This window comes from Pseudorca crassidens, chromosome 7 (assembly GCF_039906515.1).
Source record: "Pseudorca crassidens isolate mPseCra1 chromosome 7, mPseCra1.hap1, whole genome shotgun sequence".
NCBI lineage: Eukaryota > Metazoa > Chordata > Mammalia > Artiodactyla > Delphinidae > Pseudorca > Pseudorca crassidens.
In genome coordinates this window covers 2220312-2245003 of record NC_090302.1, presented here as the reverse complement: position 1 = coordinate 2245003, position 24692 = coordinate 2220312, and the positions used below count along the sequence as shown (strand labels likewise).

The 24692-nt window shown below is 60.1% G+C and overlaps 4 protein-coding genes and 5 non-coding genes across 12 annotated transcripts; 2 read left to right on the top strand and 7 right to left on the bottom strand.

Annotated features, from left to right (window-relative positions):
- Positions 1 to 185: 185 nt before the first annotated feature.
- On the top strand, positions 186 to 12437 carry SURF4 (surfeit 4). The gene is made up of 6 exons (XM_067742748.1): positions 186 to 375; positions 7217 to 7403; positions 8032 to 8108; positions 8743 to 8786; positions 9231 to 9417; positions 10102 to 12437. Exons 1-6 carry the CDS (start codon positions 328 to 330, stop codon positions 10366 to 10368), a joined length of 810 nt encoding a protein of 269 aa, XP_067598849.1. The 5' UTR covers positions 186 to 327; the 3' UTR covers positions 10369 to 12437.
- Positions 12335 to 16637, bottom strand: SURF2 (surfeit 2). 2 transcript variants are annotated; one of them, XM_067742749.1, is made up of 6 exons: positions 16509 to 16637; positions 16266 to 16420; positions 15461 to 15564; positions 13441 to 13629; positions 13098 to 13258; positions 12335 to 12804 (listed from the first exon to the last, which is right to left on the bottom strand). In XM_067742749.1, the coding sequence occupies exons 1-6, from the start codon at positions 16584 to 16586 to the stop codon at positions 12721 to 12723; spliced, it is 771 nt and encodes a 256-aa protein (XP_067598850.1). In that variant the 5' UTR covers positions 16587 to 16637; the 3' UTR covers positions 12335 to 12720. The 2 variants fall into 2 exon arrangements, with proteins under 2 accessions (XP_067598850.1, XP_067598851.1); XM_067742750.1 differs by having other exon boundaries at positions 12335 to 12801.
- On the top strand, positions 16570 to 20904 carry SURF1 (SURF1 cytochrome c oxidase assembly factor). The gene is given in 10 exon segments (XM_067742739.1): positions 16570 to 16706; positions 16708 to 16759; positions 16838 to 16889; positions 17796 to 17929; positions 18012 to 18094; positions 18965 to 19147; positions 20034 to 20106; positions 20193 to 20355; positions 20565 to 20646; positions 20729 to 20904. Coding segments are annotated over 10 exon segments (1014 nt in total). The 5' UTR covers positions 16570 to 16584; the 3' UTR covers positions 20799 to 20904.
- Positions 20905 to 21091: 187 nt separating this feature from the next.
- On the bottom strand, positions 21092 to 24662 carry RPL7A (ribosomal protein L7a). 3 transcript variants are annotated; one of them, XM_067742746.1, is made up of 8 exons: positions 24616 to 24662; positions 23903 to 24023; positions 23183 to 23332; positions 22742 to 22882; positions 22465 to 22544; positions 22015 to 22145; positions 21431 to 21500; positions 21092 to 21259 (listed from the first exon to the last, which is right to left on the bottom strand). In XM_067742746.1, exons 1-8 carry the CDS (start codon positions 24616 to 24618, stop codon positions 21155 to 21157), a joined length of 801 nt encoding a protein of 266 aa, XP_067598847.1. In that variant the 5' UTR covers positions 24619 to 24662; the 3' UTR covers positions 21092 to 21154. The 3 variants fall into 3 exon arrangements, with proteins under 3 accessions (XP_067598847.1, XP_067598846.1, XP_067598848.1); XM_067742745.1 differs by having other exon boundaries at positions 24513 to 24625; XM_067742747.1 differs by lacking the exon at positions 24616 to 24662 and adding an exon at positions 24208 to 24232.
- On the bottom strand, positions 21595 to 21662 carry LOC137228441 (small nucleolar RNA SNORD36). Its single transcript, XR_010945237.1, has one exon. It is a non-coding gene; the product is annotated as a small nucleolar RNA SNORD36 (small nucleolar RNA).
- On the bottom strand, positions 22216 to 22288 carry LOC137228440 (small nucleolar RNA SNORD36). Its single transcript, XR_010945236.1, has one exon. It is a non-coding gene; the product is annotated as a small nucleolar RNA SNORD36 (small nucleolar RNA).
- Positions 22622 to 22696, bottom strand: LOC137228438 (small nucleolar RNA SNORD36). Its single transcript, XR_010945235.1, has one exon. It is a non-coding gene; the product is annotated as a small nucleolar RNA SNORD36 (small nucleolar RNA).
- Positions 23411 to 23481, bottom strand: LOC137228444 (small nucleolar RNA SNORD24). Its single transcript, XR_010945239.1, has one exon. It is a non-coding gene; the product is annotated as a small nucleolar RNA SNORD24 (small nucleolar RNA).
- On the bottom strand, positions 24172 to 24246 carry LOC137228443 (small nucleolar RNA SNORD24). The gene has a single exon (XR_010945238.1). It is a non-coding gene; the product is annotated as a small nucleolar RNA SNORD24 (small nucleolar RNA).
- Positions 24663 to 24692: the final 30 nt, after the last annotated feature.

Sequence of the window (24692 nt, the reverse complement as noted above, 5' to 3'; positions counted from 1 at the left end):
GCTGGGGCACCCGCGCGTCTCCAGCAGGCCGGCCCTCAGGGAGGAGCGGGCGGAGCCTCGAGCGGGGAGGGCGGGGCCTCAAGTGCGGTGGGCGGGGCCTGAGCGCGGCGGGCGGCGCGCGGCCCCTTTAAGGCGCGGCCGGGGCGGGCCCCGCGGCGCGGCCCCTTTAAGGCTTGGCCTACGTGGCAGCCGCTGGAGCCGCGGACGAGGAGCGAGGCCGGCCGCCGGCACTTCCTGTGGAGGCCGCAGCGGGCGCGGGCGCGGGCGCCGACGGGCCGAGCGCCGAGGGAGCGAGCGAGCGAGCTAGCCGAGCCTCCCGCCGCCGCCATGGGCCAGAACGACCTGATGGGCACGGCCGAGGACTTCGCAGACCAGGTGCGGCCTGCGGGCTCGGCCGGCCCCTCCCCCGGGCCTCCCGCCCGGAGCCTCCTCCCCCGGCCCCCCTCGGCCCCCTCTCCTGGATTCCCCCCGGGCCCCCCGCCCGGCCCGCCTGCACCCCCCGGGCCCGGCCCCGAGACCCCGGCCGCCCCCAGAGCCGGCCCCCGGCCCGCAGGGCCGCCCCGAGGCCTGGGCCGTGCCCTCACTCCCGATCCCACCGGAGGGATCGCGCCCCCTCCCCCAACCAGGGCCCTCCCTCCTGGGCTCGCCGCCCGTCCCGGCCGGGGGCACCCCCAAACCCGGCCTCCGGGCCCAGCCTGCCCTCGCGCCGCCCCCCCACCCGGGCTCTGGGTGTGTTCCCGGGCCCCTGCTTCGGCGCCCAGCTCGGTGGGCCCGTCCTCCCCAGCCCGGCCCGGGCCATCCTAGAAGCCGAGGGGTGTCAGCGGCTGCCTCCCCGGCTCCGGAGAAGGGGCCCGAGGCCCCGGGGTGCGTGGGGCGCGTCCTCTGCATTCTACACTGTTGGGTGGTCCCTGCACGCTTTTCCTTTTACTGGGCGCTCTTCGGGGGCGGGCTGGGGAGCTGCTCCTGAACGGGGGTTGGTCAGGCTGGAGGCCTGGGGTCCTCCCAGAGGAAAGGGGGCGCCCTGGTATGCACCTCGCTGCAGAAAGCCACAGTACTTGTTTTCTCTTTCCCAGATGTGTTGGGTTCCTGGGGTCCCTTTGACCCTTCCCTGCGTTTTCCTTCCCTGTTTGGACTCTGCCCTGAGACTGAAATGAATGGGTATCTATCTGTCTGTACACAAACCTGGGAGGAGGGGAAGCCTATCTTCCTGTTTTTCCCCTTCCAAGGGTGTACAGGTGGCCTTCCGAGCTACAGGGAAGCCCTTGAAACAGGCCCTTGAGTCACCATTAAAGGTGTTCAAAAACTAGATGGACAGAACCAGATGCTGGAAAGGGGAAAGGACACAGCTTCCACCCTCTCTCTCTACCAAGCTTGGTCCAAAGAACATGGTGGTGATTATTCAGTCGTGTACCTTTTACCTCTAAAAGTATCCCGTTATGTCTACAGACGAACAGCCCCATCTCTGCCGGAAGATCCATGTCTGGCCCAACTGTCATTCTTTCTTTGGTTCACTTACTGTGTGTGTAGCTTTGCCAGAGTTCACAGTAGTGAGGTTACATTTTTTATTTTTATGGAGGTGGTATTAATTCATCATACTCTGAGGCTGGGCTTCTTGGAGGGGGTGTGTGTGTGCGCGCGCGCGCGCGTGCACTTTCTGATCAGTTATTGGTGAACAAGATTTCCTGTCGTTTCCCTCGAGGGGTGATACCTCTCTTGCGTGCTCTCCCAGTCGGGTTCTCCTAAGCGCTACTTCCCTGTGAGCTGATACTTTAAAAACCACTTTGGGGATAAAACATAGCAACTTGAAGAAACAGTTTTTCCTAAGGTCATGATTTTGTGTTTACAGACACAATCCAAAAATTGTATCCCTCTCAAAAACAATTCATATCGAAAGCTCTCAGAAACCAAGTAGGCTTGCTTAGTTTGTCGCTTTTCATTGCCATAGCCGTAGTGACCCAATTTTGTTCCCCCAGGTAGCAACTACCTAAGGAGACGGCTCCTTTTAGCCAAGGGAGTCATCAGAGCCTTGTACACTCACTCTGCAGCCCGGAAAAACCCTGGTTTTGCAAGTGAATTTCATAACCGAATCTAGATAAAATGTCTCCAGTCAAGTTGCTGCCAACTATCAAATGATAAACCCTCCTACTGCCAAAACAAAAACAAAAACAAAAAAACCCCACCAGACTCTTTTTACGTAATCCTTTCTTCTCTTTCTCCATTTTGTTTGCCTTCAATGAGAGAAGCAGAATCTTGGAACCAGAAAGGCCCTTGAGGGGCACACAGGGTTGGCCTGCACCAGTTTACTATGGGAAGGGAGGCCGGGCCTGCTGAGGCTCCTGGACTGGCCTGGGGCCATGGCCCTGGGAGAAGCCCAGTCTCCGACCTCGAGGCTAGTACCACACACAACGTGCTTCTAAAGCCTAGTGTTCCTCTCCTGGTACAAATGAAGGGAACCGCACAAAGCACTAGCGTCGTAAGAGGGCACGCGCTGCCTTAAAAAACGGAGAAACAGCGTGGACCGAGGCCGCGTCTGTCGGGCAGTGCAGGCCCCTGCTGTCAGTTTTTCAGCAGCAGAGCCCACCTTGATGGTGACAGCTGTCAGCGGACCCCTCTGTGGGTGACTCAGGAGGGCAGGGCCCAGCGCGCTGTCACAGCCAGAGTTAGGAGCCTCTTCTGGCGGCAGGCTTGGTGCGAGAGGAGGATGTGGACAGATAGTGGGGTGCAGAGCCAAGGCAGTGGCTTCCTGTGGACAGAATCTGGGGCGGCGCTTTTGTTTTTAACATTTACCCACATAGTACTAAAACAATAAAGGTGCTGCGAGTCCGGCTTTTAAGATGAAAATGATCTAATTTGAAGGGACTGGGGAAATGTCATCAAAGTCACTGATCATATAATATGACATATCTGTCTTTTCTAACCTTGTCTTCAGAAAACAAAAGCAAAAATGAAGTGACAGGATTTGGCCAGAAAGTCTGGGCTGCCGTGAACAGGACCTCAAAAGGGCCATGTGTTCTCTGAGAGTTATGACAGTAATCCTGAACCTTCGATACACCCGCACTGGGCCAGATCCTCCGTATATACGACTTCTGCCGCCCCTGGATCCCGGAGCTTGGCCGTAGCGTTTCCACCTTTAGATGCGGAGAGGGAGGTCTGTGTGGTCTCGCGCAGCACGTGGTGGGTCAATATGTTGAGTCCACGTGTGGCTTGGCCGTCCTGCGACCTTGCCTTCAGGTCTGCAGAGGCGCGAGCGCAGGGTGAGTGGTCTGGTTACTTCCCGCTGGCAGGCTCTGCCCGAGCTGCCTCTTTGGCATCAGGCTCCTTGCCCTGCGTGGCCAGGGACAGTGTCCTCCTGCTGGAGAAAGTACTGAGAGTGCTCTGTGCGGGAGCTGGGCATTCGGAAGCCATCTGAGACTGGTCTGAAGGAGCCAGAGACTAATGAACTCGGCAGTCCGAAATTATGCACGTGCCCTGCAGCTGGAGCTCGCTGCCAGTCTGCAGACTGTAACTTGCAAGCACATTTGCACCAGTAAATAGGAGTATTAGCACTTAATGGGTTCTGCCTGGTGGTTCGTCACCAAGGTGACATAAGCTGCATGAGGTCTTGCTCTCCAGCATGGCCTTTGGTATTTTTTTTTAATAAATTTATTTATTTACTTATTTTCGGCTGCATTGGGTCTTCGTTGCTGCGCGCGGGCTTTCTCTAGTTGCAGCGAGCAGGGAGGGGCTACTCTTGCGGTGCGCAGGCTTCTAATTGCAGTGGCTTCTCTTGTTGCGGAGCACGGGCTGTAGGCGCCCGGGCTTCAGTAGTTGTGGCACACGGGCTCAGTAGTTGTGGCTCGCGGGCTCTAGAGCGCAGGCTCAGTAGTTGTGGCGCACGGGCTTGGTTGTTACGCGGCATGGGGGATCCTCCTGGGCCAGGGATCGAACCTGTGTCCCCTGCGTTGGCAGGCAGATTTTTAACCATTGTGCCACCAGGGAGGTCCCTGGCCTTTGGTGTTTTTACCTGTCCTCTGGCAGGACAGAGCCAGTCCTGGAAGCTGTCACCCCCAGGAGCTCCCCTTGGCCTCTGGTCAATCGCCGGAGAGCTAGGATGGCCTTGGCAGGACACTGAGCCGGGCATACACAGCCCCCAGGCCTCAGGGCTCTGGATTAACAGTGCGTGGATGACCGTCAGCATGGTGGGGTTCTGGTGACAGTGGGGGGTGGCTGCTGAGTGTTTTCCTCTTGTTCCTTTGCTCCCTCCCCAGCAAGGGCTTCCTGCCTTATGCCGAAAAGGCGTGGGGAGAGGGCAGAGGGGAGCCGGCTGACTCACTCTCCCTGCTCACCGGCCTTAGACAGGAGGTTCAGAAAAGCCGCCCCGCCTCTTCTGGGCAGTGGGGTGGAGGCGTGGGGGCGGGGGCTGTGGCTGGTGAGGCCTGCTCCCGGAAGGTCAGGTGCAGCCTGGAGCTGCCTTCCTATTGGTAGGCGCTTTGTCCCACGTGGGTTTTTAGTAAAGAAAGCCAGGCCATCTCTCCAGCTCAGGGCCGGCTGACATCTCTTCCTGGACCTTGAGGTGCTGCGTGACCCTGCAGTGCTCAGGGAGACTTACTGGGGGTTCGGGGGTCTCGGTGGACGCACATGTGTGAGGCACTGAGCTCCAGTACCAGCCCTGACTCAGCCTGATGTGCGGGAAGTCACCTGGCCGCTGGTTCTAATCTGGGACGTGCAGGCTTGAGCTGGCCCTTGAGAAGGGCAGCCCCGGTCCTTGGTGATCAAGGAAGTCTGACTGCCTCTTTTCTCCGCCTCTAAGTTCTCGTGAAATAAGAATCGCAGACTGCTTTCCTCAGGTCCCTTTTGTCCTGAACGCTAAGACAAAGTAGGTTTTCCCGTGCTCTGTGGGACATGATCGCCGTATTCCCAGGGTTATGTCCCAGGTCAGGTGTAGCTACCCCAGTGGAGAGAATGGCTGACCGCCCCGCGGGTGCGCGGGCAGCAGGCAGCCCCCGGCCTTCGGGCCCTTTGTGTGAGCGGGAGGCCGGCTTAGCACGCGCACCGGCCAGGTGGCTTCTGGGTGCCTGCTTCGGGGGCTCTTCTGCTGTGCCGAGGGGACACTGTCTAAAGCAGCGTGACGTGGGTTCAGGGGCCACACGTTGAGACCAAGATGTGTGTAGGCAATAAGATTAAAATTGGGTCTGGTCTTATGTTATATCACACCTAGTTTTTTTCTTTCCTGTTCAGTGCAAACAGGTGCCCATTAGCGCGTGGCTGGTTAAGAGAGGCTCCGGATCGGCCTGACTTATAAAATCGTCAGCCCTAAACCTAGGTCACGTATGACTTTGAAAATCAGATTTGTGCTTAGTTCAGAGCACAGATGCCTGAACTTTTGCTGTGCTTTTCCAAAGCAGAGAGACGTCTGTCTCCTTGGTGTGTCTGCATGCAGAGGGAGGAGTGAGTTACGTGTCCGAAGGGAACCTTCTCTGGGCCGCTCTTTAATCCTCTTGACCCAGACACTCAAATTAAGATGCGTCACGGAGGCTTTAAACACTGCCTCTGTCTCGTCCTGTGGGCTGCGGCGCGGTGGGCGCGCTCCCCCGCCCGGGAGTCCGAGTCTGCACAGCCGTCCGGCGGGGCCCTGCCGGCCTCGCCGTGGCTTCTCCCCGGTTTCCACATCGAGCTGAGGCCAGTGTCGTCGCCCGGGCTTCTGGGCGGGGCCTCGACACGAGGGCCAGGGCATCAGAGCTGAGGGGGTGCTCTTTGTGTCTCGACGGGCTGGGTGACTACACCGCTGCTGGGCATTTCGAAATCATTCGGGCCATGAGGCAGAAACGGGAGGGCATGTGGCATCAGCTGTCCCCGCAGCCCCCGATCTGACGTGTTTCTTCTCTGCGTGGACTCCAGAATTCATATAGGAGTATTTGGGACCTCTTTTTTTTTTTTTTTAAACAGGGTCCTTTCCCTTTCCTTTTCTCCTCTGCTCATTAAAGTTGGAAAGAATCTTCGCCACCATGGACACAGCTGTCCTCACTTCTAGAAGGACGGTAGAGACCACTCCCCCTCCCCCCAAAGTAACTCAGTCGGTCTCCAGTCCACAGTGTGCTGGCTGGTGGGTGTCAGAGCCAGGATGAGAACCCTGAGCTCCGGTCTCCGCCGTGCTTCTGTGCCTGTACCTGCGTGCGTGCCTGTCTGCGCGTCTGTCTCCCTCACTGTGACTCCAGCACCGCTTCCGTGGGGGTCAGGGGCTGAGCAGACGCGTCACCTCGGGGCTCAAGCTCCAGGACTGGAGGAGAGTGGCCACCTGGCTTGTCAGCTCTCTCTCCTCCGCTCCCAGGCCGGCCAGGCCAGGCTGCTGTGGCCCAGGTCCCCGGAGGAGGGGAGGCTTCTCTGTGCAGACCGAGCCAGAGCTGACGAACTACAGGCTGGTCTAAGCAGCCCGAGGCTCGTTAACCCTGTTGGACAGCTTTAGTGCTTCCTAGGACTTGTGAGCCGCTCTTCAGAACACCAGAAACGAAGGAGCGCTCCCGTATACACCTCTGTTTATTGCACCTCCAGGTTTAGTCGGCTAAGGGGCTGTGACGCTCAGCTGTCCCTCTGAGGAGTCAGACTCACCGCTGCCCTTTAGACTCTGCTCCTGACATGTCACTCGTGTGGGTGGGTCTCCGATCTTTCTCCCGAGTTCCTGCTGTGTTAGCGTGTGTCACAGGGTTTCTTTCCCTTTGTACCTCAGCTTCGAACGCCTGGTAAGACAAAGTGCGTGCAGTTCACCGAATGACATTTGTACCTCAGTCTCGCCTTGCCTCTCTGTGTCCTAATCACCCATCTTAAGTGGCGCGGCTCGCAGGGGGCAGGCGGCCGTGTCTGGAGGTGTCGGGCTGTCGCGGTCGGAGCGGGGCCGCTCACGGCAGCTGGTGGCAGAGAGGCCGGGGAGCTGCTCGCAGCCCTCAGCGCAGGACGCCCCACGACAGAGAGCGAGCTGGTGCGGAGGCACCCTCGACGGGTCGCCTCCGAGGGCCGGTCCAGTCTGTCGCTGGGCGGGTCTGCCTTGCCCACGCCCTGTGTCCTGTGGCAGTCCCACGCGTGACGACTGTAGTTGCCACACACACATCAGCTGAGATGGCGGAGGAGGTCGGGTCGGGCCCGGGGCATCGCCTTCGGGCTCCTTCGTCTCCAGGACGGAGGCCTGGGCGGTGCCGGGAGCGGGCACCGGGCCCCTGACCCTCGGCTTTCCGCGGCCCCGCAGTTCCTGCGAGTCACCAAGCAGTACCTGCCGCACGTGGCACGCCTCTGCCTCATCAGCACCTTCCTGGAGGACGGCATCCGCATGTGGTTCCAGTGGAGCGAGCAGCGGGACTACATCGACACCACCTGGAGCTGCGGCTACCTGCTGGCCTCCTCCTTCGTGTTCCTCAACCTGCTCGGACAGCTGAGTGAGTGGCGCCGGCGCTCGGGGGCCTGTGTGTCTGCAGCTCCTCACGCCAGGCCAGCAGCCCGGGCCCGGCAGTTGGGCCTGCCGGCGCGCGGGTGCGTGCTCTGTGTTGGGTCCTGGCTGCGTTGCTTTGAGGCCCTGTGATCAGTGCCCAGAGCGGGAGGTGCTGGAGATGGGGGCACCTGGGTGGGCCAGCGAGGAGCTGAGGCACCCCAGACCCAGGGTGTCTGGAAAGGATCAACAGGTAAACAGAGAAGGGGGCGCATCAGACACCAGTGCAGCTGCGTCGGCCTCGGGTCTGCCTTCCGCCCCTGCTGGCCGTCTTGCGGCGGCAGCGCTCCCTCTCGCACGTTAGGGGGCAAGGACGGGACTTGCACTTGCCAGCCTGTCCCGAAGCCCCACAGTTGAGCTTCTTTCTGATGGACAGTGACTGACTGTAAGCAAGGGACCCACTTTCCGGACCAGTGTTTTTGATGAGTAAAGACCAGTGGACGCGTGTGTGTGGCCCGTGCCTACCACGACCCTCCCAGAAGATGCTTTTTGCTTGGGGGTGGGCGGTTGGGCTGCCGCTGCGCGGAGGGCCAGGTGGGTGGCCGCGGTCCCCTGAGCCTCGCCCTTCTCCCTTGCAGCCGGCTGCCTCCTGGTGCTGAGCAGGAACTTCGTGCAGTACGCCTGCTTCGGGCTCTTCGGCATCATCGCGCTGCAGGTAAACGGCACGCGGCTGGGGTCTCACTCTCGCTCTGGTTAGAGCAGAGCTGCTGGCGAAAGGCATTTGTGAGGACTCAGGCTCACTCCCCTCTCGGCCCTCTGTGTGTCTGCCTGGAACTCCTTTTCTCTTCTGAGAAATTGCTGGATTTTCCTCCACGCCAGCCGTGGAAACTCAGGAGAGCCAGACAGCCGAGCGCCCTGGGAAGGGGCCGAACTCCGGGCATCCTCCTTTTGCCACTTTCCTGAGTTCCCTGTGACAAGGGGACAAGTCACGGGGTCGGCTGCAGCCAGGGCACTGTGTTGTTAGCGTCTTACTTCATAAAGAAGAGCACCTAGCTACTCACGTGAGACGTGTCACACACATCGACTGCAGACTGGCGTCTCAGAGCCGCTGCGTCCTCCAGAACGTCCTGCGCCCCGCCCTGAGGAGGCAAGGGCTTGCTGGATCCGGGGCCACCGCCGCCGCGAGACGCTGAGCCCGGGGCCGTCGGGGCCCTGAGAGGGTTGTGCGCGTCTTGTATTTAGACTCTCGCGTGCGCTGGAAGAGCTGCCTGGCGCCGTTCATTCTGTAGATATAGATCTGTCTGGAAATGCTGAGACGCAAGTTTCTCTCTCTTCTCTGTTCTCCTTAGACGATTGCCTACAGCATTTTATGGGACTTGAAGTTTCTCATGAGGTAGGTGCCTTCTGGCTGGCGACTTCGTGCACTTTCCTCGTGTTTCTAAACTCAGTAACTGTTGGTTGAAGTAAGTTTCTTTGGGTCCAAACCATGCTTCTTAGAATCTGTAGCGGACGTTGGTGAAGCCTTTTCCTTCCCCACCCACAGCCCCCAGGACAGAGGTGAGAATGAGGTCATCCCTCCCGACCCCGTATCTCATGAGGGCGACGAGGGCCCAAGTGAAGTACTGGCTCCCAGGGACCCAGCTGGTCAGCAGGAGAGCCCAGGCCAGGCCATCCCGAGGGTGGCGCGGAGGCATCCGTGTCTCCGGTCGCGTGGGGCTTCCCTGTCCGTGGGTGTCACCGGAGTCCCTGCTCCTGCCGGGGTCTCCCGATGTGGTCCGCCGGGCGCTCACAGAGCCTGATGAGCCTGAGCGACTAGCGTGGCGTGTCCGTTCCTCAGGAACCTGGCCCTGGGAGGAGGCTTGTTGCTTCTCCTGGCGGAGTCCCGTTCCGAAGGGAAGAGCATGTTCGCGGGCGTCCCCACCGTGCGCGAGAGCTCCCCCAGACAGTACATGCAGCTCGGAGGCCGGGTCTTGCTGGTCCTGATGTTCATGACCCTCCTGCACTTCGACGCCAGCTTCTTCTCGGTAAGTGTTCCTGTCGGGTCCCTGTCCTTCTAGAAGGGGTGCTGCCCCCTCTTCCCAGCTGTGCACTAAGCATAGCTGAGGGGCCATCGGGATGATCCTGTTAAAGGAAACAGCGCTGCCAAGCTCTTACGCACCAAGAAGCTGCCTTTCCAACAGATTAGGTCCCGCATCTCCCTGACCTCGCTGAAGGGTCCGTCCAGGCTGCTGGCGAAGGTTCCTGGCACAGGCTCCTGTTTCTCTTTCCTTCCTCACACTCCTGCTTTTATCGTGTCCTTTTTGTTGGGGCTGCAGAGTCGAAGGCTTTGTCCTTGTCCCCCAGTAGCTTACAGAGCTGGGGGGCCCCGGCTGGGCGGGGTCCCCAGGAGGGGCTCCTGGTGCTGGGGAGGGGGGGAGCGTTTGGCTCTAAGCAGCGCCGGGGACTGTGGTTGTGACTGACAGGTCCACCGGGCTCAGACTGGGGCAGGTCCCGGTAAATCCCAGCCTGTTCTTTGGAGACCTACCATTCCCCAAACCTTTCTCAATTTTCAAAGCGTTGCTTTCGCTGCTGCCCCCATCGCAGGAGACATGATTTTCTTCCCTGCTTGTAATGCCGGCTCTCGGCACGCCCTGAGTCACTCCACCCTGGCCCACGGGCAGCTGGAACCTGCCTGTGTATTTCCATTGCTTACCTTCCAACCCGTGCAGATTCTCCAGAACATCGTGGGCACGGCTCTGATGATTTTGGTGGCCATCGGCTTTAAAACCAAGCTGGCCGCTTTGACTCTCGTCGTGTGGCTGTTTGCCATCAACGTGTATTTCAACGCTTTCTGGACCATTCCCGTCTACAAGCCCATGCACGACTTCCTCAAGTACGACTTCTTCCAGACCATGTCGGTGATCGGAGGCTTGCTCCTGGTGGTGGCCCTGGGCCCCGGGGGCGTGTCCATGGACGAGAAGAAGAAAGAGTGGTAACAGACCCCTCCCCGCCTGGCTGGGACCCGTGGCCGTCGAGGACTGGTTCAGGGTGGATTCGCCATAACTGCCAGCATTTCTGTATCCTCTCCCCTCCCCTCCCCTCCCTTGGTAAAGGCACAGATGTTTTGAGAACTTTATTTGCGGACACCTGATAATTGATGGCTAAATCTGCTCTGGACCCCACCACCTGGTGTCTGACCGTGCGGAGCCGGCCGGCCCGTGGTCAGCACCTCCCTCCCCAAGGCCGGCCGCGGCTCCGTGGAGTGAGCAGCTTGCTTGGCTGTGGCCTCTCGGTCCTGGTTTTCTTTCGGTTCTTTTTTGGGGTGGGGGACCTTCAAGCTGTACTGTGAGCAGATACATTTGTGTATCATTCAAAGCAGTCTCCCTCTTTATTTTTTTTTAAAGTTTACGTTTTTAGCTAAAACTACTCGATGATTTGAGGTGGCTCCGCCCAGCATCAACACACTGGTTCCGACTCGCACCAGTGCCTTCCCCGTCATTTCTGCCCTGCGTTGTGATGCTTTATAGGGACAGCGAGAGCATGTAGAGAACCCCAGACCCAAAGCGTAAGGCAGCGCTGGAGGGGCAGCGAAGGTGCGGTGAGAGGCGTTCACCAGGGCCTCGACTCGGATCGGTGCCGTTTTTATGGGGCGACGCCCTGGGAGCGGTAGTGGCTCAAGGTGCGGACGGTGGCCCACGGGGAGGCTGCCCGGAGCCCGCAGGAACCCGCCCCCCGGGCCCGGCAGCACGCGGGCCTCAGCCGCATGCGTGGTCAGCTCGGTGGGGGCCAGCTGCCACCGCGGGGCCGGGCCAGAGCGGGGTGCTCAGACCGGTTACCTCACGCTGAGCTGCCCCAGGGCCACAGCCAGAGCCAGGCCGGCGCTGCCTGCTGTCTCCCCCCTCCCGGGGCTCCCCAGGCCATGCGGCCACCACTCCCCACCTTCACGAGGCTGCAGCTTGCTCAGACTGTCCATTTGCTATGCTGAATGCAGCCCAAAGTACTTTTTACGATTTGTGATGCCTTACCGATTGGATCTCGAGCCTGTATTTCAAGTTTCCTAACATTGCCTTATACTGTTTCTCTTCCTGGGGCTGTGAGTGCTTCTTGTTGTTCTCCACTCGTCCGCCTCCTAGTGATGCCTCTGTGCCTCCCACAGGGAGTCAGGGTCAGACCGACACGGTGAGGCTGGCGAACTCCCCTCCTTGGAGGCCTCTCGCAAGCCTTGCCTTGGGGCTGATCTCACCTTCTCCGGTTCGCTCAGCTAGGGGTGCCAGCCTGAGGGCCTCCCCAGGGCTGCTGGGGCCAGTCCTGAACCCAGATCCACGTCTACCTTCCAGGCCAGAGCCAGGGTGAGGTGGGGAGCAACCCGCCCCGCCCCAGCGAAGCCCCTGGTCAGCTTCCCAGGGCAGGGGGGAGGCCGGCTCTTACCCACCAGTGCACTTAGCGCCTTTCCAGCACCCTCCTGTGTCCCCGCCGCTGCAGAGGCTCAACCCAAGACGCTCCCAATCCCTCCCCCGGTGGCCCTACTCCCCGAGTATTTATAAGTTCTGAGGCTTTGCTACTTCAGTCACTGGGATGCTCCCACACCACGGGGCTGTTCTGACTCAGTGCGCAACCTGGGCAGGGTGGCGTCTTGATCTACACCCCCCTCCCCGTTAGCCCAGCACGATGGCCCTGATGAACGGCGCTCTCGGCCAGGTCGCAGTTGCTCCGTGACACTGTTTTTGGCAGGGTACAGGTCTTCTTCGGCTCCCTGCTAGGAAGACCTTTCTGGTTTGTAAAAACTGAGATTGACCCTGGTGGCCAGGTGGCGTCGTGGCCACCAGTCCCGCCTCCCCTGGCCCTGCGTGGGCTAGTGCTCCGGCCGGGGGTCGATGCCTACTCGGGGAGAAGAGAAAAACAGGATCTACCAACTGGTTCTGGCGCAACGATTTCTGAAAAATTTTTTGCTTTATGGGGGAGATAGTTATGAATCTCATTTTATGCTGTATTTTATATCTTAGTTGTGTTTGAAAACATTTTGATTTTTGGAGACACGTCAAAATAAATAGTGGCATTTGTTGTATGCAGTGTGATCCTCTGGTGTCGTCCAGCCAGGTGGGGACTGGCCAGGGCTCTCCTCGGTGCCCCCTCCGGGGTCCCTGCTGCTTCCTGGGGGTGGGGGTGAGACCCTGACATCCGCGGGTCAGACCCCCCCGGCCCGGCCTTCTGGGGCAGCAAACGAGGAGTGGATGGACATCCCACCAGTTGGGAGGACGCACGGCGGGCACCTCGAAGAGGAACATGGCGTGCATGCCGGGAGGGTTCTCGAAAGGCTCTCAAGATGCGTTTTCTCCAGCGACTTTCCATTAACCTGACTGTTTGAAAGAGCTGAAGCTCTTAGGTTTGCGGTGATGACTCTTGGACTTCTTTCTCAACGAGCCGGACTGCTTCTGCGGCACAAACAGAGAACCCCGATCAGTGGAGGCGTTCTGATCTGACGCAGGGGTGCTGTAAGCCCGGCCCCCGCAATCCCGGCCCGCAGAGAGGAAGAGGCTTTAGTGGAAACTCCTGGGCAGCAACCCAGGAAGCAGCCCCCGCCCCCATTAGAGCAGCCTCGGCGCTTATCTTAACGTAGCGTTAGCTTGAGATTACGGTTGTGAGAAAGGCGTTTTTTTTAAAGAAGCTGAAACCATAGCTAGAAGAAGCCGCTGCCACGCCGGCAGCCCTGGGGCTGGCACCCCACCTTCCCGCGCTTGGGGACCCGCTCCCGGCCCGCGGCCTCGCTGTCCCCAGGGCCCGTCTCTCTGCGGCGTCTTGGCTTCTCGTCCTCATCCCCTGTCAGAAAGTCGTCGGTGCTGTCCCCATGCTCGGTCCCTCCCAGGTCCTTTTTGGTGAACAGCTCGGCTGGAAGGAGCAGAGGTTTGGGCCGTTTTAGGTCGAGTCCACCACCCGTGTCGGGGGTCAGCCGGGCCCAGGACTGGAGGACACACGGCGGGAGGGAGCTGCTCACGGCTGACAGAAACGGAGCGGGCGGTCGCAGCCCGAATCCAGAGGATGGGCAGGGAGGGGGGCGCGTCCCGGCTTACGTGGGTACAGGTCTGTCATGCTGTCGTCACTGTCACTTGGGGCGGCGCCGTCATCGCTGGACGGGGGTTCCCAGAAGGCTGCTCTAGGGCGGGGCGGCTCGCCACTGTCCTGCCGGGCTCCCCTCCTCCCACGCCTGCCGCCGGCACAGGCGGGCACGAACTCCACGCGCTGCTTCTGGCACTCCTCGTCTGGGAGACAGACGCGCACGCTGCCCGGTTCCCGCCTCGTCTCCCCACAGCCCTCGGGGAACAGAGCTGAGCTCCGCCAGGGCCCCCCGAACCCTCCCCCCACAGGTAAGATCAGCAGAGGAAGGCGAGCGCCGCCAGCCGGGTTCCTTTCGGGAGAGCAGGGGGGCGCGTGGGGACGCGGGCCCGGGGCAGGAGGGTGGCGAAGGCCTCCCTCTCCTCTCCTCCCCGACTAGGACGCGCCTGGAGCATCTGTTCTCTGGCTCCAGCCGGCCACGGCTGGGAGGGCGCTGAGCGGGCACAGGAAGCCGGGCCAGCCTGTCCCCCGGAGATGGAAGTCCCCTCAGGCACAGCGGCCAGGACCCCCGCTGCATGGCGGGGCTCAGCGGAAGTTGGTGCCTGGCCCTTGCCGACCCTTGGCTCAGAGCAGAGGGCGGGGACGAGGCCTCACGGAGAAGCCTCGCTGCAGCCACACCGGCCCCCCTGCACCGAGGACTCGGGGCAGCCGGCTGCTGGAGCTCGCCCTCCGTCGGCCCTCACTGTCCCCCAACTCCGGCCATCGTCACTCACGGGGTGGACGAGCCCTGCTGGGCCCCGGCTCTCTCGTCACCGCCCACCTGCGGGGCCCCATCCCCGGCTGCCCCTCTGCCGCCCCCTCCACGGCCGCACAGCGGCCCCGTCACCAGCAGAGCGGAGCCTGCACGTGGCCAGGCGCCCCGGCCCGGCATCGGAACCGCTCCCTACTCGTGGGGAAATGCAGCCCCTTCCCGCCCTCGCCGAGCAGCTGAGCGCGGCTGCGGGAAGCAAGGTGACCTGCCCTTCGGGGCCGTCTGACGAGGCTACCGCTGCGTCCCTGAGACTCCGCTCTGCCTCAGACACGACCGCACGGGGCTCCTCTGAGCTCAGGCCCGGGCCTGTCACCCAGCTCCACGGGATGCAGACGTGTCTGTGTCGCTGTCTGCATCATCTGAGGGCTGGTCCGTGTCCTCAACAGCCACCCTCCCTGATCCACCTCCACTTGTAACGTGCGAAGGGACCTGTGCTCCTCCCCAGAAAGCCATTCTTCAGACTCCACTCTCCCACCTTCGTGACGTCATCAGCCACCAGTTGTCACACCAGGACCCTGGGAAGCACAGCCGGTTCTTCCCTCTCCCTCACTGCCCCTGTCCACTGATTCTATCCACAAAACCGTTAGAAACCTCCCACATCCTTCCATCTGCCCTGCCAGCACCTGGTGACCCCAGCCACCGGCATCTTCACCTGGGTGACTGCACAGCAACCGGGTGGCCCCTCCCCTCCCCTCTCCCCTGGCAGCAACATGTGATCCTGAGACACAAACAGATCAGGCCAGTCCCTGCTTTAACCCTTCCAGGGCATCCCCACTCCACGGCTACCAAGACCCACTGTGGTCTTGTCCCCACCCGCCTTTCTAACCCCACCTTGCCTGGTGGCACAATGGCCGTCCTCCAGACACCCCCCTAGCCAAGCGAAGCACTCTCCCCACCTCCCCGCCCCCACCCCCCGCAGTCCCTCAAGTCTCAGTCTAAAGAGAAACCCTCCGAGAACCTCCTGCATAAGACAAGTCCACCTGCCTCGCTTGACACCGTCTTCTTCACAGCACTTAACACAACCTGCATCACTTCGGAGTCTGCCTCTGGCTCTGCACTGTCTCTACCGTCGTCCCTCTCTCCTCTCTGTACTGGGACCCGAACCACTGCATCCACCAAGTACCACCAAAGGATGCCCGGGCTGCCGCTTCTGCGTTCTAGGGGCGCTGGTCCTGGGGGAGGGCAGGCAAGCACCCAGACACCCATGTCCCGCCTTGGCTACTTACATTTCTGCAGCGCCCTCTGGTACCGCTGGCCCTGGGTGTGCCTCAGCACGTGCTCCGGGGACTTGTTGATGTGCCTCAGGGTGAGTTTGCAGAACAGCTGGTGCCTAAGGGGACAGTTCACAAGCAAGGATCCAGACCCATGGTTCTCCACCCTGGCCTCACCCAGACAGACTGACAGGGGAGGGCTACCACGTGGCTGGGGCATCAGGATTCTTAAAAGCTCCCAAGCAACTGCAGTCCGCAGCCGGGTTGGAGAAGCACTCATCCAGGCGGACTGCGGCCTCTCACCGTCTACCTGGAAAACAGGCCTCACCAGCCTCGCCGGACTCTGCTCCAGCACGAGAGAGGCACGTCGGCGAAAGCCTGGCAAAGTGCTCGACAGTGGGAGCGTCTGCCATGCCCCTCTTCGTTTTGACTACTATTGTCAACCGTGCGCTCTCAGCTAAATCAAAGCTCTCCTTTAAACTAAAGGAGACCAAGCGCAAGCGCTCCAATCCTCTGGAAGCAGACAGGCCCAGGTGACAGACCTCACGTTTACAAGAAAGCAAACACGCACGGGGGACGGGCCTCACTGGAGATCCCAGGTGACTCAGCTCCAGGACGCCCACCTGGATCTCAGGTCTCCTGTCTCACGGGAGGGTGCGCGCTGCAGAACAGGCCGCGTCTTTGAGGAGCGCTCACCCAGCGGGGAGGGGTCGGGGCTTTGGAGTCTACCCAGCTCCGGCCAGACTCAGCACTAGGAACCGTCCCACCCTAGGCCTCCCGGGCAGTGCCGGGCCCGCGTCGGCCCGGCCCAGCCACGTACGGGTTCTTGGTGCTGGGCACAATGTGTGGCTCGAACTCGGCGTAGTCGAAGGCCGGGGAGGCGCGGACCAGCCGCCGGTACTTCTTGCCGCGGGTGTAGACCTGGAGCTCCGGCAGGCGGCAGGGCAGCTCGTGGCCTGTCAGAGCGCACCTCACCTGCGGGCGGGAAGGCGGGGCGGTCAGGGGGTCTGGGCGGTCTGGGGACCCGGGGCCCGTCGCGCGGGGTCCTGTGCTGCCCGCCCACCTTGCGGGCGCCGGGCTCCAGCCGCAGGCTCGGATGCTCCCGCAGGAAGGCGCATACGTCGGCCGGCGGCTCGATCATGGCTCGGCGCGCGCGGAGCGGGAGGCCGAACGTCGCTCGAACCACGTGGGCCCGGGCGGGGCCGGGCGGCGCCCCGGAAGCAGACGCCTCCAGATCCCGGAAGCGCGCGCCCGGGCGGGGCGATGGCGGCGGCGGGGCTGGGGTCGCTGCTGCGGGCGGCGCGCACGGGGCCGGTGAGCGGAGCGGGGTGGCCGGGCTGGGGGCGCGCGCCCGGACTGAACGAGCTCAGCCGGCCCCTTGCGTCTCCGCAGGCCCCGGCCCGCGCCGTCCGGAGGAGCGCCCTTGGGGTCATCTCGCGCCCAGGTGAGGACTCGTCCAGGGATGCCCTCGGCATCTGGGAAAGCCGCCCCGTCCGTCCGTGCCTCCGCTTTGCCGGGGCGCGTGGCGTCACGATAAGCCCTGGAACTGCCGCCAGGGCCTCTGAGTCGGGCCCTGGGTGCGCGCGGGCTCTGGCGGGCGCTGTCGTCCGCGCTGCCGCCCGAGACGTGCCATAACCGCCCCACGGCTCCTCGGGCTGATGCGGGGCCAACCCAGGACGGAAACTGTGTGGGCTCCTAAAGGAAAGCCTAGCTAATCACCACGGTTTGCATGTTGCCTCCAAGGCACAGCAAAGGGTACTTGTCTGTAGAGTGCGGTGCACGCTGTAAAGGCACGTTGCAAGCCTGCTCCAGGCCTGCCTTTTCACCGTCCTCCAGACCCGTAATGCTTCCGTTGATGGGACTCACCCTCTGAGAGCCTAAATGTACTTCCTGTGTTTGTTCTGCCGACTTTAAATTTACGAACGATGAAAAAGAACAGCTGTTCTGAGTTCTGTAAACCACTCTCCCGAGTGTATCACATTCAGTCTGCAGAGCACAGTAGCCTGTACCCGTGCACCTTCATGACAGGATACATCTCAGCATATTCTTGCACAAAAGGCGTGAGGGTCCATGAATTACCCAGGGTCATGGTTGGTGGCAGAGCCAGGACTAAGCCCTGGATCTCATTCAGTGGGTGAATGTCCACTGAGTGGGTGTCATGCGCTGGGCACTGGGTTAGGAGCTGGGCTGGACGCATGTGCTGCTGGTGGGCTCCTGACTGCACGTGGTGGCCTGGGCCCTCTTCTGCATCACGTTCTCTCCGGTAGTCATGGCAGCTTCAAGGAGTTGTCTGCTCCAGTTCTTTGTTCCAGGGCTTCCGGCCCCATGCCCGTGTTGTGACATCTACTAGGGTTGGTCTGGAGGCCCAGCAGGTGTGGCAGCTCTTCAGCCGAAGCAACTGCCGCCAAAACGGAAGACGACTCCTTCCTCCAGTGGTTTCTGCTTCTCATACCTGTGACTGCCTTTGGCCTGGGGACGTGGCAGGTAAAGCCTGGCTTCTCGCGCTCCTGGTTCTGAGCCCTTGACTCTGCTGCCATCTGCTCGGGCTTATGCCCTGTGTCCGTAGGTCCAGCGCCGGAAGTGGAAGCTACAGCTGATCGCAGAACTAGAGTCTAGAGTTATGGCCGAGCCCATCCCGCTGCCCGCAGAGTGAGTGTGTGAGGCCACCCCCCCCCCCGGGGCTGGGGCTCAGGTGAGGTCAGCAGTGGGGCCTGGCTGCTGCCACCCTTCCCGACCCTGATGGAAGCCCTCAAAATCAGGGGTCCTGCTAGGCTTTCTGTTGACACCTGACTGCCCTCGTGAAGCTGCCTGTCATACAGACACAGATCTTTGAACCTGGGTTTCGCGCCTTTTCCAGGCCAGGCCCAGTGTAGCTGAGGGACCCCCCCCCACAGTGCTGACGGCTTTCTGCAGCAGTAATTCTTAGCTGGAGGGGAGGGCACGCGCATGCCACGTCTGGACGTTGAGAATGGTACTGTGAGAAAATGTGCAAGCATTCGACTGCTTTCTCCCCTCATTTAAAAGCACTGTCCTAGGGATTCCCTGGTGGTCCAGTGGTTAGAACCCCAGGCCTCCACCGCAGGGGGCCCTGGTTCCATCCCTGGTCGGGGAACTGAGATCCCACAAGCTGTGCGGCACAGCCAAAGAAAAGGCACTGTCCTAAGAGTGCCAGCTAAAATCACAAAGCTTTCCAGACAGAGGAGCAAACAAGTGGGTCACATTCGGCTTGCAGATGGCGGTTTTGGCCCACGTATTTTATCGTGTTCACACAGGAGGCCACAGCTTTAAGCTTTTCTTGAAAACATGGACTGTTGGGCAGCACAGATCCACGTTCCCATGTGGCATCAAAGGGATCAGCTTCCCCCTTTGGAGGGCGCATCACGCAGACCCCACCGTGGCGGTGTGTCCCCTTCTACATTGCTTCTCAGGCCACGGTGGGCTTCGTGGTTTGCAGACCCTTGAGAGGGTTTGTCTTCCTGCCAAACCTGGCTTGGTCTCAGCTCCTCCCCTCTCTTGTAGCCCGATGGAACTGCAGAAACTGGAGTACCGGCCGGTGAAGGTCAGGGGGCACTTTGACCACTCTAAAGAGCTGTACCTGATGCCCCGGACCATGGTGGACCCGGCCCGGGAGGCCGGCCGGCTCTCGTCGGCGGCTGAGAGTGGTGCCTACGTGGTCACTCCCTTCCACTGCACTGCCCTGGGGTGAGTGGGACGCGGGGCAGCTGACCGGCCCGGCAGATGCGGTCCTTCCCACCTCCTTCCTTCTCAGCCCCCAGCCCTGGGGAATCCAAGAAACCCAGATAAGCTCGCCTCCTTGGGAGTTTGAAATGTGTAATTCTGACATTATTAAGCCAATTAACTTCTTACTGAACAACGCCTGCCTGTTGAGCTCTGAAGGAAGGAGAGGTGAACGAAACAGGCCTCTGGAGAAACCGTCCATGAGTGGCCCACACGTTTAGTGCTTAGGGTGCAGCCTGAGGGGCCAGCAGAGCAACTCAAGAGAAAGGAACCCCCAGCCCTGCAGGGAGGGAGTCGACTCGAGGAAGGCTTCCCGGGGGCTCTTTGGGTCAAACAGTGAGTGCGGAGATGGGCGGAGTATCCCAGGGGAAGGAGGTGACGTGTACACGTTGGGGGCTCCGCAAGTGCAAGGCCGGTAAGTACAGTAGCTTCCCAGCGGTAACATACAAATGAAACCCCAGGTCCCTTGTCAGCCCCCAGCTTTCTGGTTTTAGGTCTGGGATGGGCCCCAACGCTGCGGCTCGGGGACTCCCCTGGTCAGGATGGGAGATTGTGGGCAGACACGCGAGGCAGTAGTTGGAGGCGGCGGGGCGGTGTTGGTCATTGGCTGCGGGTGCAGCAGGTGAAGCACAAAGCAAGCGGAAGCCGCTGCTGCTGGCGACAGTGGCGCGGAGGCCACGAACCTACAGCACTCAGGGTCGGGCACCCCCTCCCCCCTCCAGCTAGCTCTACTGACCCTTAAACCCTTACCGTGCTGTGGTCCGGGAGGGAGGCGCCAGAGTGACCGTTAGTGACCACCTTTATTCAAAAACCGTCCCCGACCTCAAACAGCGCGCTCTTACTACTCCAGAGTCACCATCCTGGTAAATAGAGGGTTTGTGCCCAGGAAGAAAATGAATCCAGATACACGGCGCAAAGGCCAGGTAAGGGGCGCGAACCCGTCCCCCTGTAGGAACCAATCCAGGCTCCATGCAGGGCCCCACAGAGCATCTCACACCTTCCTGGGCAGGTTGAGGGAGAAGTGGACCTAGTCGGGATGGTGAGGCTGTCGGAGACCAGGAAGCCCTTTGTTCCCGAGAACAATCCCGCGAGGAACCACTGGCATTACCGGGACCTGGAGGCCATGGCCCGGCTCACAGGCGCAGAGCCCATCTTCATAGATGCCGACTTCAGTACGTTGTGAGCGGGCCCTGTCCTACCTTCCTCTTGACCCTGGACAGCTCCCCGGCACTTCCGCCCCAGCGCTCCTGTTGGTGGAGCGCGAGTGTGCTCGACAGGCGCTAAGAGGAGGGCGACATGGGGGGGCTGGCTGACTGGCCACTAAGTGCCAAGCAGCTGGTAGCACAGGCCCCGGTGAGGACACAGCCCACTGTCCCCGCAGAGAGCACAGTCCCTGGAGGACCCATTGGAGGGCAGACCAGAGTGACCCTGAGGAACGAGCACATGCAGTACATCATCACCTGGTAAGCCCGGGCTCCGCCCACTCCTGCTCGCCCCACCCTCCCTCCCTTCAGCCCGACAGCGCTCACTTTCTTTCAACCTAAGGTACGGACTCTGCGCGGCCACCTCGTACCTGTGGTTTAAGAAATTCCTAAGCCGGACTCCTGGTGTGTGACAAGGCTGGCGGATGTAGCCCTGTCCCTGAACAGCTGAAACCATTTCAAGAGACTCGACTTTAGGCTGATGACGTGTTACTGGTATAAATAAATCTCTACATCGCATGTGTAGCGCCTTCCTTCCACCCAAATGAACTAGTCCATCTAAGATCCGGGCTTGGTTCAGCGTATTCAAGTACTGCTTGGCCTTTCAAAACTGGACCAACACACAAGTGCTGCCCTATGAGGGATAAGGACGCAGGGTTCACTTGCCACTGTCCCAACCTCTTAGCCCAAAATGCCCAACACTGGCTGAAGAAGAGGATTTTTTTTTATTATTATTATTTTTATGTACAGAAAAATCAATAGTGTACACTTAGCCCAGTTTGGTGGCCAGTTCTTTGGCCTTTGCCTTTTCCAGCTTGGCGATGCGAGCCACTGATTTGGGACCCAGGATGTTGCCTCCCCAGTGACGGCGGATCTGTAACAAGAAGACAGGCAGTCAGCTTGGCGGGTCATTTCACGCACTTCTACTGGGTTGTTCCAAGTTGACTGGCAAATACAACTGCTCAGAAAGAGCCGAGCGCCAGGCTGTTCTGACTAAAGACGCAGCTCACCAGAAGACAGCGTTCTGTGCGAGTGTGCCACCTACCTCGTCATATCTGTCGTTGTAATTGGTCCTGATGGCTTCCACCAGCTTAGCCAGAGCACCTTTGTCTTCCCTAACAAGGCAGAGGGGAAAATGGGAGTCACTGGCCTCTCAGTTACCCTTCCAGAAAGCATCAGCGACTTCCTTTTTAGCTCCAACACAAACCTTCTGCCTCAGATGACAACATGACAACATGGTTTATTCAGGTGAAGAAATTCATAACCATCATCGGCAAAGGTTCAGAAAAAAGTATTCTTTTTTTTTTCTTTTTTCTTTTTGCGTCACGCGGGCCTCTGCTGTGGCCTCTCCCGTTGCGGAGCACAGGCTCTGGACGCGCGGGCTCAGCGGCCATGGCTCACGGGCCCAGCCGCTCTGTGGCATGTGGGATCTTCCCGGACCGGGGCACGAACCCGCGTCCCCTGCATCGGCAGGCGGACTCACAACCACTGCGCCACCAGGGAAGCCCGAAAAAAGTATTTTAAGGTTGGTCTTTAAGCTAAGATCCCGAGAAATTAAGCAAACTTGGGGGTGGGGGAAGGCTGTCCCCTAGTGATTCTTGGGAATTCTGGGCTACACTGCACACTTACGAGTTGACTTGTGTGAAGGCCACTGTGGTGCAGGTCTTCCTGTGGACCAGACGTCCCAGCCGGGCCTTGCCCTTGATGATGCAGTAGGGAACCCCCATCTTACGGCACAGGGCAGGCAGGAAAACCACCAGCTGGAAGACAGCATTAGCTCTAGAGAGTATCTTGAGCAAAAGCAGTAACTTAAAAGCTAACGTGGTAGCAATTGCTCAGGGTTAAAAAGCTCCTACACTTGTACTTCAAGGTTTAATTCAGTGAGAGTATCACATCATTGCAATAGCCAAGAGATGGCTCCCCTGTCAGGACTCCTTAGACGGAAAGCTGACAGTGCTCCCCACCCTGCCAGGGCCTCTGCCAGACCGAGTATTTAGCTTTGAGCTGTCTTCCTGGTACAAACAAGGACCCAACCAATCTCAGTCCAGCAGTCAACGCTTGAGAACAAGTCACCCGTACCTCGATGGGATCCACGTCATGTGCGATTACCACCAGCTGAGCCTTCTTGTTCTCCACCAAGGTGGTGACAGTATTAACCCCTAGAACATACAAGCAGTCTGTGTGGCAGCGGGGTGGGGCTTCTGGGCACAACAGCACTTGCCCCGGGGGCCCCGCCATGACTCAGGGTTAAAAAGCTCGGATTTTACTCTTCACAGCGATTCCAGGTGAAGAAGTTCATGCATCATCGCCAAGAGCCTGCCCCACCATTCAGCCTCTTCAAGGCGGGGCCACTCACCTGCTCGGAGGACAGGTGGCCTCTTGGTGGGGACATCCCCTTTGCCTGCAGCTTTCTTCTCAGCTCGGGCCAGCAACCGCTGCTTCTTCACTTGCTTTGTCTCTGGTCTGTACTTGTGGGCCAGCTTAAGCAGCTGAGTAGCTGAAAAAAAGACCGCCAGTTCAGGTCGAGAGTTTAAAAGATTACATCACTTAACCGTACGAATGCTAGGTCACTGTCCTGAACACAAGTGCACTTCAAGAGATCTCAGGTCGTATACGTTATCTCTTCAGTATATCGCGTTCTGGAAACTAGACAAAGGATCCTAAGTTTTAATAAACTAACGCACTGAAGATACCCCTGCCCCTTTACAGGCCCCAGCTCTACCGGTGTCCAAGTAAAGGTGGCAACCGTGCCCAAGAAATCCCTCGCCCACGTTGCGCTTCTGCCACAGAACCTCACCTGTTTGGCGGTCCAAGGCCTGGGTGAACTGGTTAACGGCGGGAGGCACTTTCAGCCGCTTATAGAGGATGGCCCTTTGCCGCTGCAGGCGGATGTAGCGGGGCCATTTGACAAAGCGGGTGAGGTCCCTTTTGGGCTGGATGTCCTGTCCTGAGAAATAAAGGGCAACACCGTGAGGCTCAAACTCCCTGTCCAGTTCGTGTTCAGGGCCACTCAGAAGGGCGTAGGTGCGTCAGCGATCTCGGTGCTTTAAAATGGCATCACCACGTCTCAGCAAACATTCTTTTGCATCACCTGCACACAGACACCTGGGATCACGGGGGACACTACCGACCCCTCTCCTCACTCAACAAGCAGCCGAGGCGTGTATCGGTACCGCAGCCCCATCGCCTCTGCTCCGGCAGAGCTGGTTTCGTGACGGCCCCGCTGAACTCCAAGGCCAGTATCTGGGCTCCACACTGCCCCACGCTCAGGCGCTTACAGTGCGGCCACGAAGGATGCGCCGTCACTGCCCCGTCTCAAAGGGAGAGATTAAGAACCGAGCCGGGTTACAGCTAGAAAGCGGCCAAAACGCGAGAATCCCCATCCAAGTAGCCTCGACTCCAAACTCACTGAAGTCTAGCAAGGCCAAAACATAACCTTCTGTTCAACCAGCCGCTTTTCTTCGTTGGGGGATACCATCTAAGCAGCCGTTTTCAACATTTCCCGTCTCTTACTCACCAATGCCAAAATTCTTGGGCCTTTTCTCGAACAAGGGGTTGACCACCTTCTTGGCCTCCTGCTTCTTCACCACCGCGGGGGCCGGGGCCACCTTCTTGCCCTTGGCCTTCTTTCCCTTCGGCTGGGCAAAAGGAAACACCCAGTTCAACCGCCGCCTCCCCAACAGTCTCTCTGAAGAGGGGTGGGTCCCGAGCCGGCCCCAACATCCCCGTGAGCAAACCTGGCCCCAGCCGCAGGCGCCGCGAGCCCGGCGACCGCCCCCGGGCTCGTGCATCAGCGATCTTGGTGGTTAGGGACGTCCTCACCATCACTCAGATAGCAAATATTCTTTCACATCATCTGCACGAGCCTCGGCAGCCCCGCGGCCCCTTTCGGAGTGCGGCGGGCTCCAAACAGCAGAGGCAGACAGACTGAGAACCCCCTGCCCAAGACCCCAGGCGGCCCCCGGGACGGAAGAGCCCACGGGGCGCTGGAGCGCCTCGGCCCCGTCAGGCTCGAACCCGCATGGCGGCGCTGCGCACCCCGAATCCTCCTCCTCCCCAGACCCGGCTGCCGAGGAGTCTATGCGGCCCCAGTGCCTCTAGGCGAGGCCCCGCGGGGCTCCTCTCGCGCTGGGCCGTGGAGGGATCCCTGCGCAGTCACGCCTCGAGAAGGATGGCAGCGGATAGAGCCCGGATCCGAAAGCCAGCATCGCTGGCACCAAGGACACTCACCATCTTGAACGGTTGGCGGAGAAAGAAAGGAAAGGGAATTGTGGGTAATATGTATGCGACCTCGGAGATCGCGAGAA

Bases quoted from the DNA above. Each gene is read 5' to 3' on its own strand.
- SURF4 (XM_067742748.1), top strand. From the start codon at position 328: ATGGGCCAGAACGACCTGATGGGCACGGCCGAGGACTTCGCAGACCAG. The intron at 376-7,216 runs GTGCGGCCTGCG...GCGGCCCCGCAG, and splicing joins CCGAGGACTTCGCAGACCAG to TTCCTGCGAGTCACCAAGCA. The intron at 8,787-9,230 runs GTAGGTGCCTTC...TCCGTTCCTCAG, and splicing joins GACTTGAAGTTTCTCATGAG to GAACCTGGCCCTGGGAGGAG.
- RPL7A (XM_067742745.1), bottom strand. From the start codon at position 24,593: ATGCTGGCTTTCGGATCCGGGCTCTATCCGCTGCCATCCTTCTCGAGG. The intron at 24,024-24,512 runs GCGAGAGGAGCC...CCTTTTGCCCAG, and splicing joins GGATCCCTCCACGGCCCAGC to CCGAAGGGAAAGAAGGCCAA. The intron at 22,545-22,741 runs GTGAGTGGCCCC...TGTATGTTCTAG, and splicing joins GCCACCTGTCCTCCGAGCAG to GGGTTAATACTGTCACCACC.
- SURF2 (XM_067742749.1), bottom strand. From the start codon at position 16,586: ATGATCGAGCCGCCGGCCGACGTATGCGCCTTCCTGCGGGAGCATCCG. The intron at 16,421-16,508 runs GTGGGCGGGCAG...TCCCGCCCGCAG, and splicing joins TGGAGCCCGGCGCCCGCAAG to GTGAGGTGCGCTCTGACAGG. The intron at 13,630-15,460 runs GTAAGTAGCCAA...TCTGTCTCCCAG, and splicing joins CCAGAGGGCGCTGCAGAAAT to ACGAGGAGTGCCAGAAGCAG.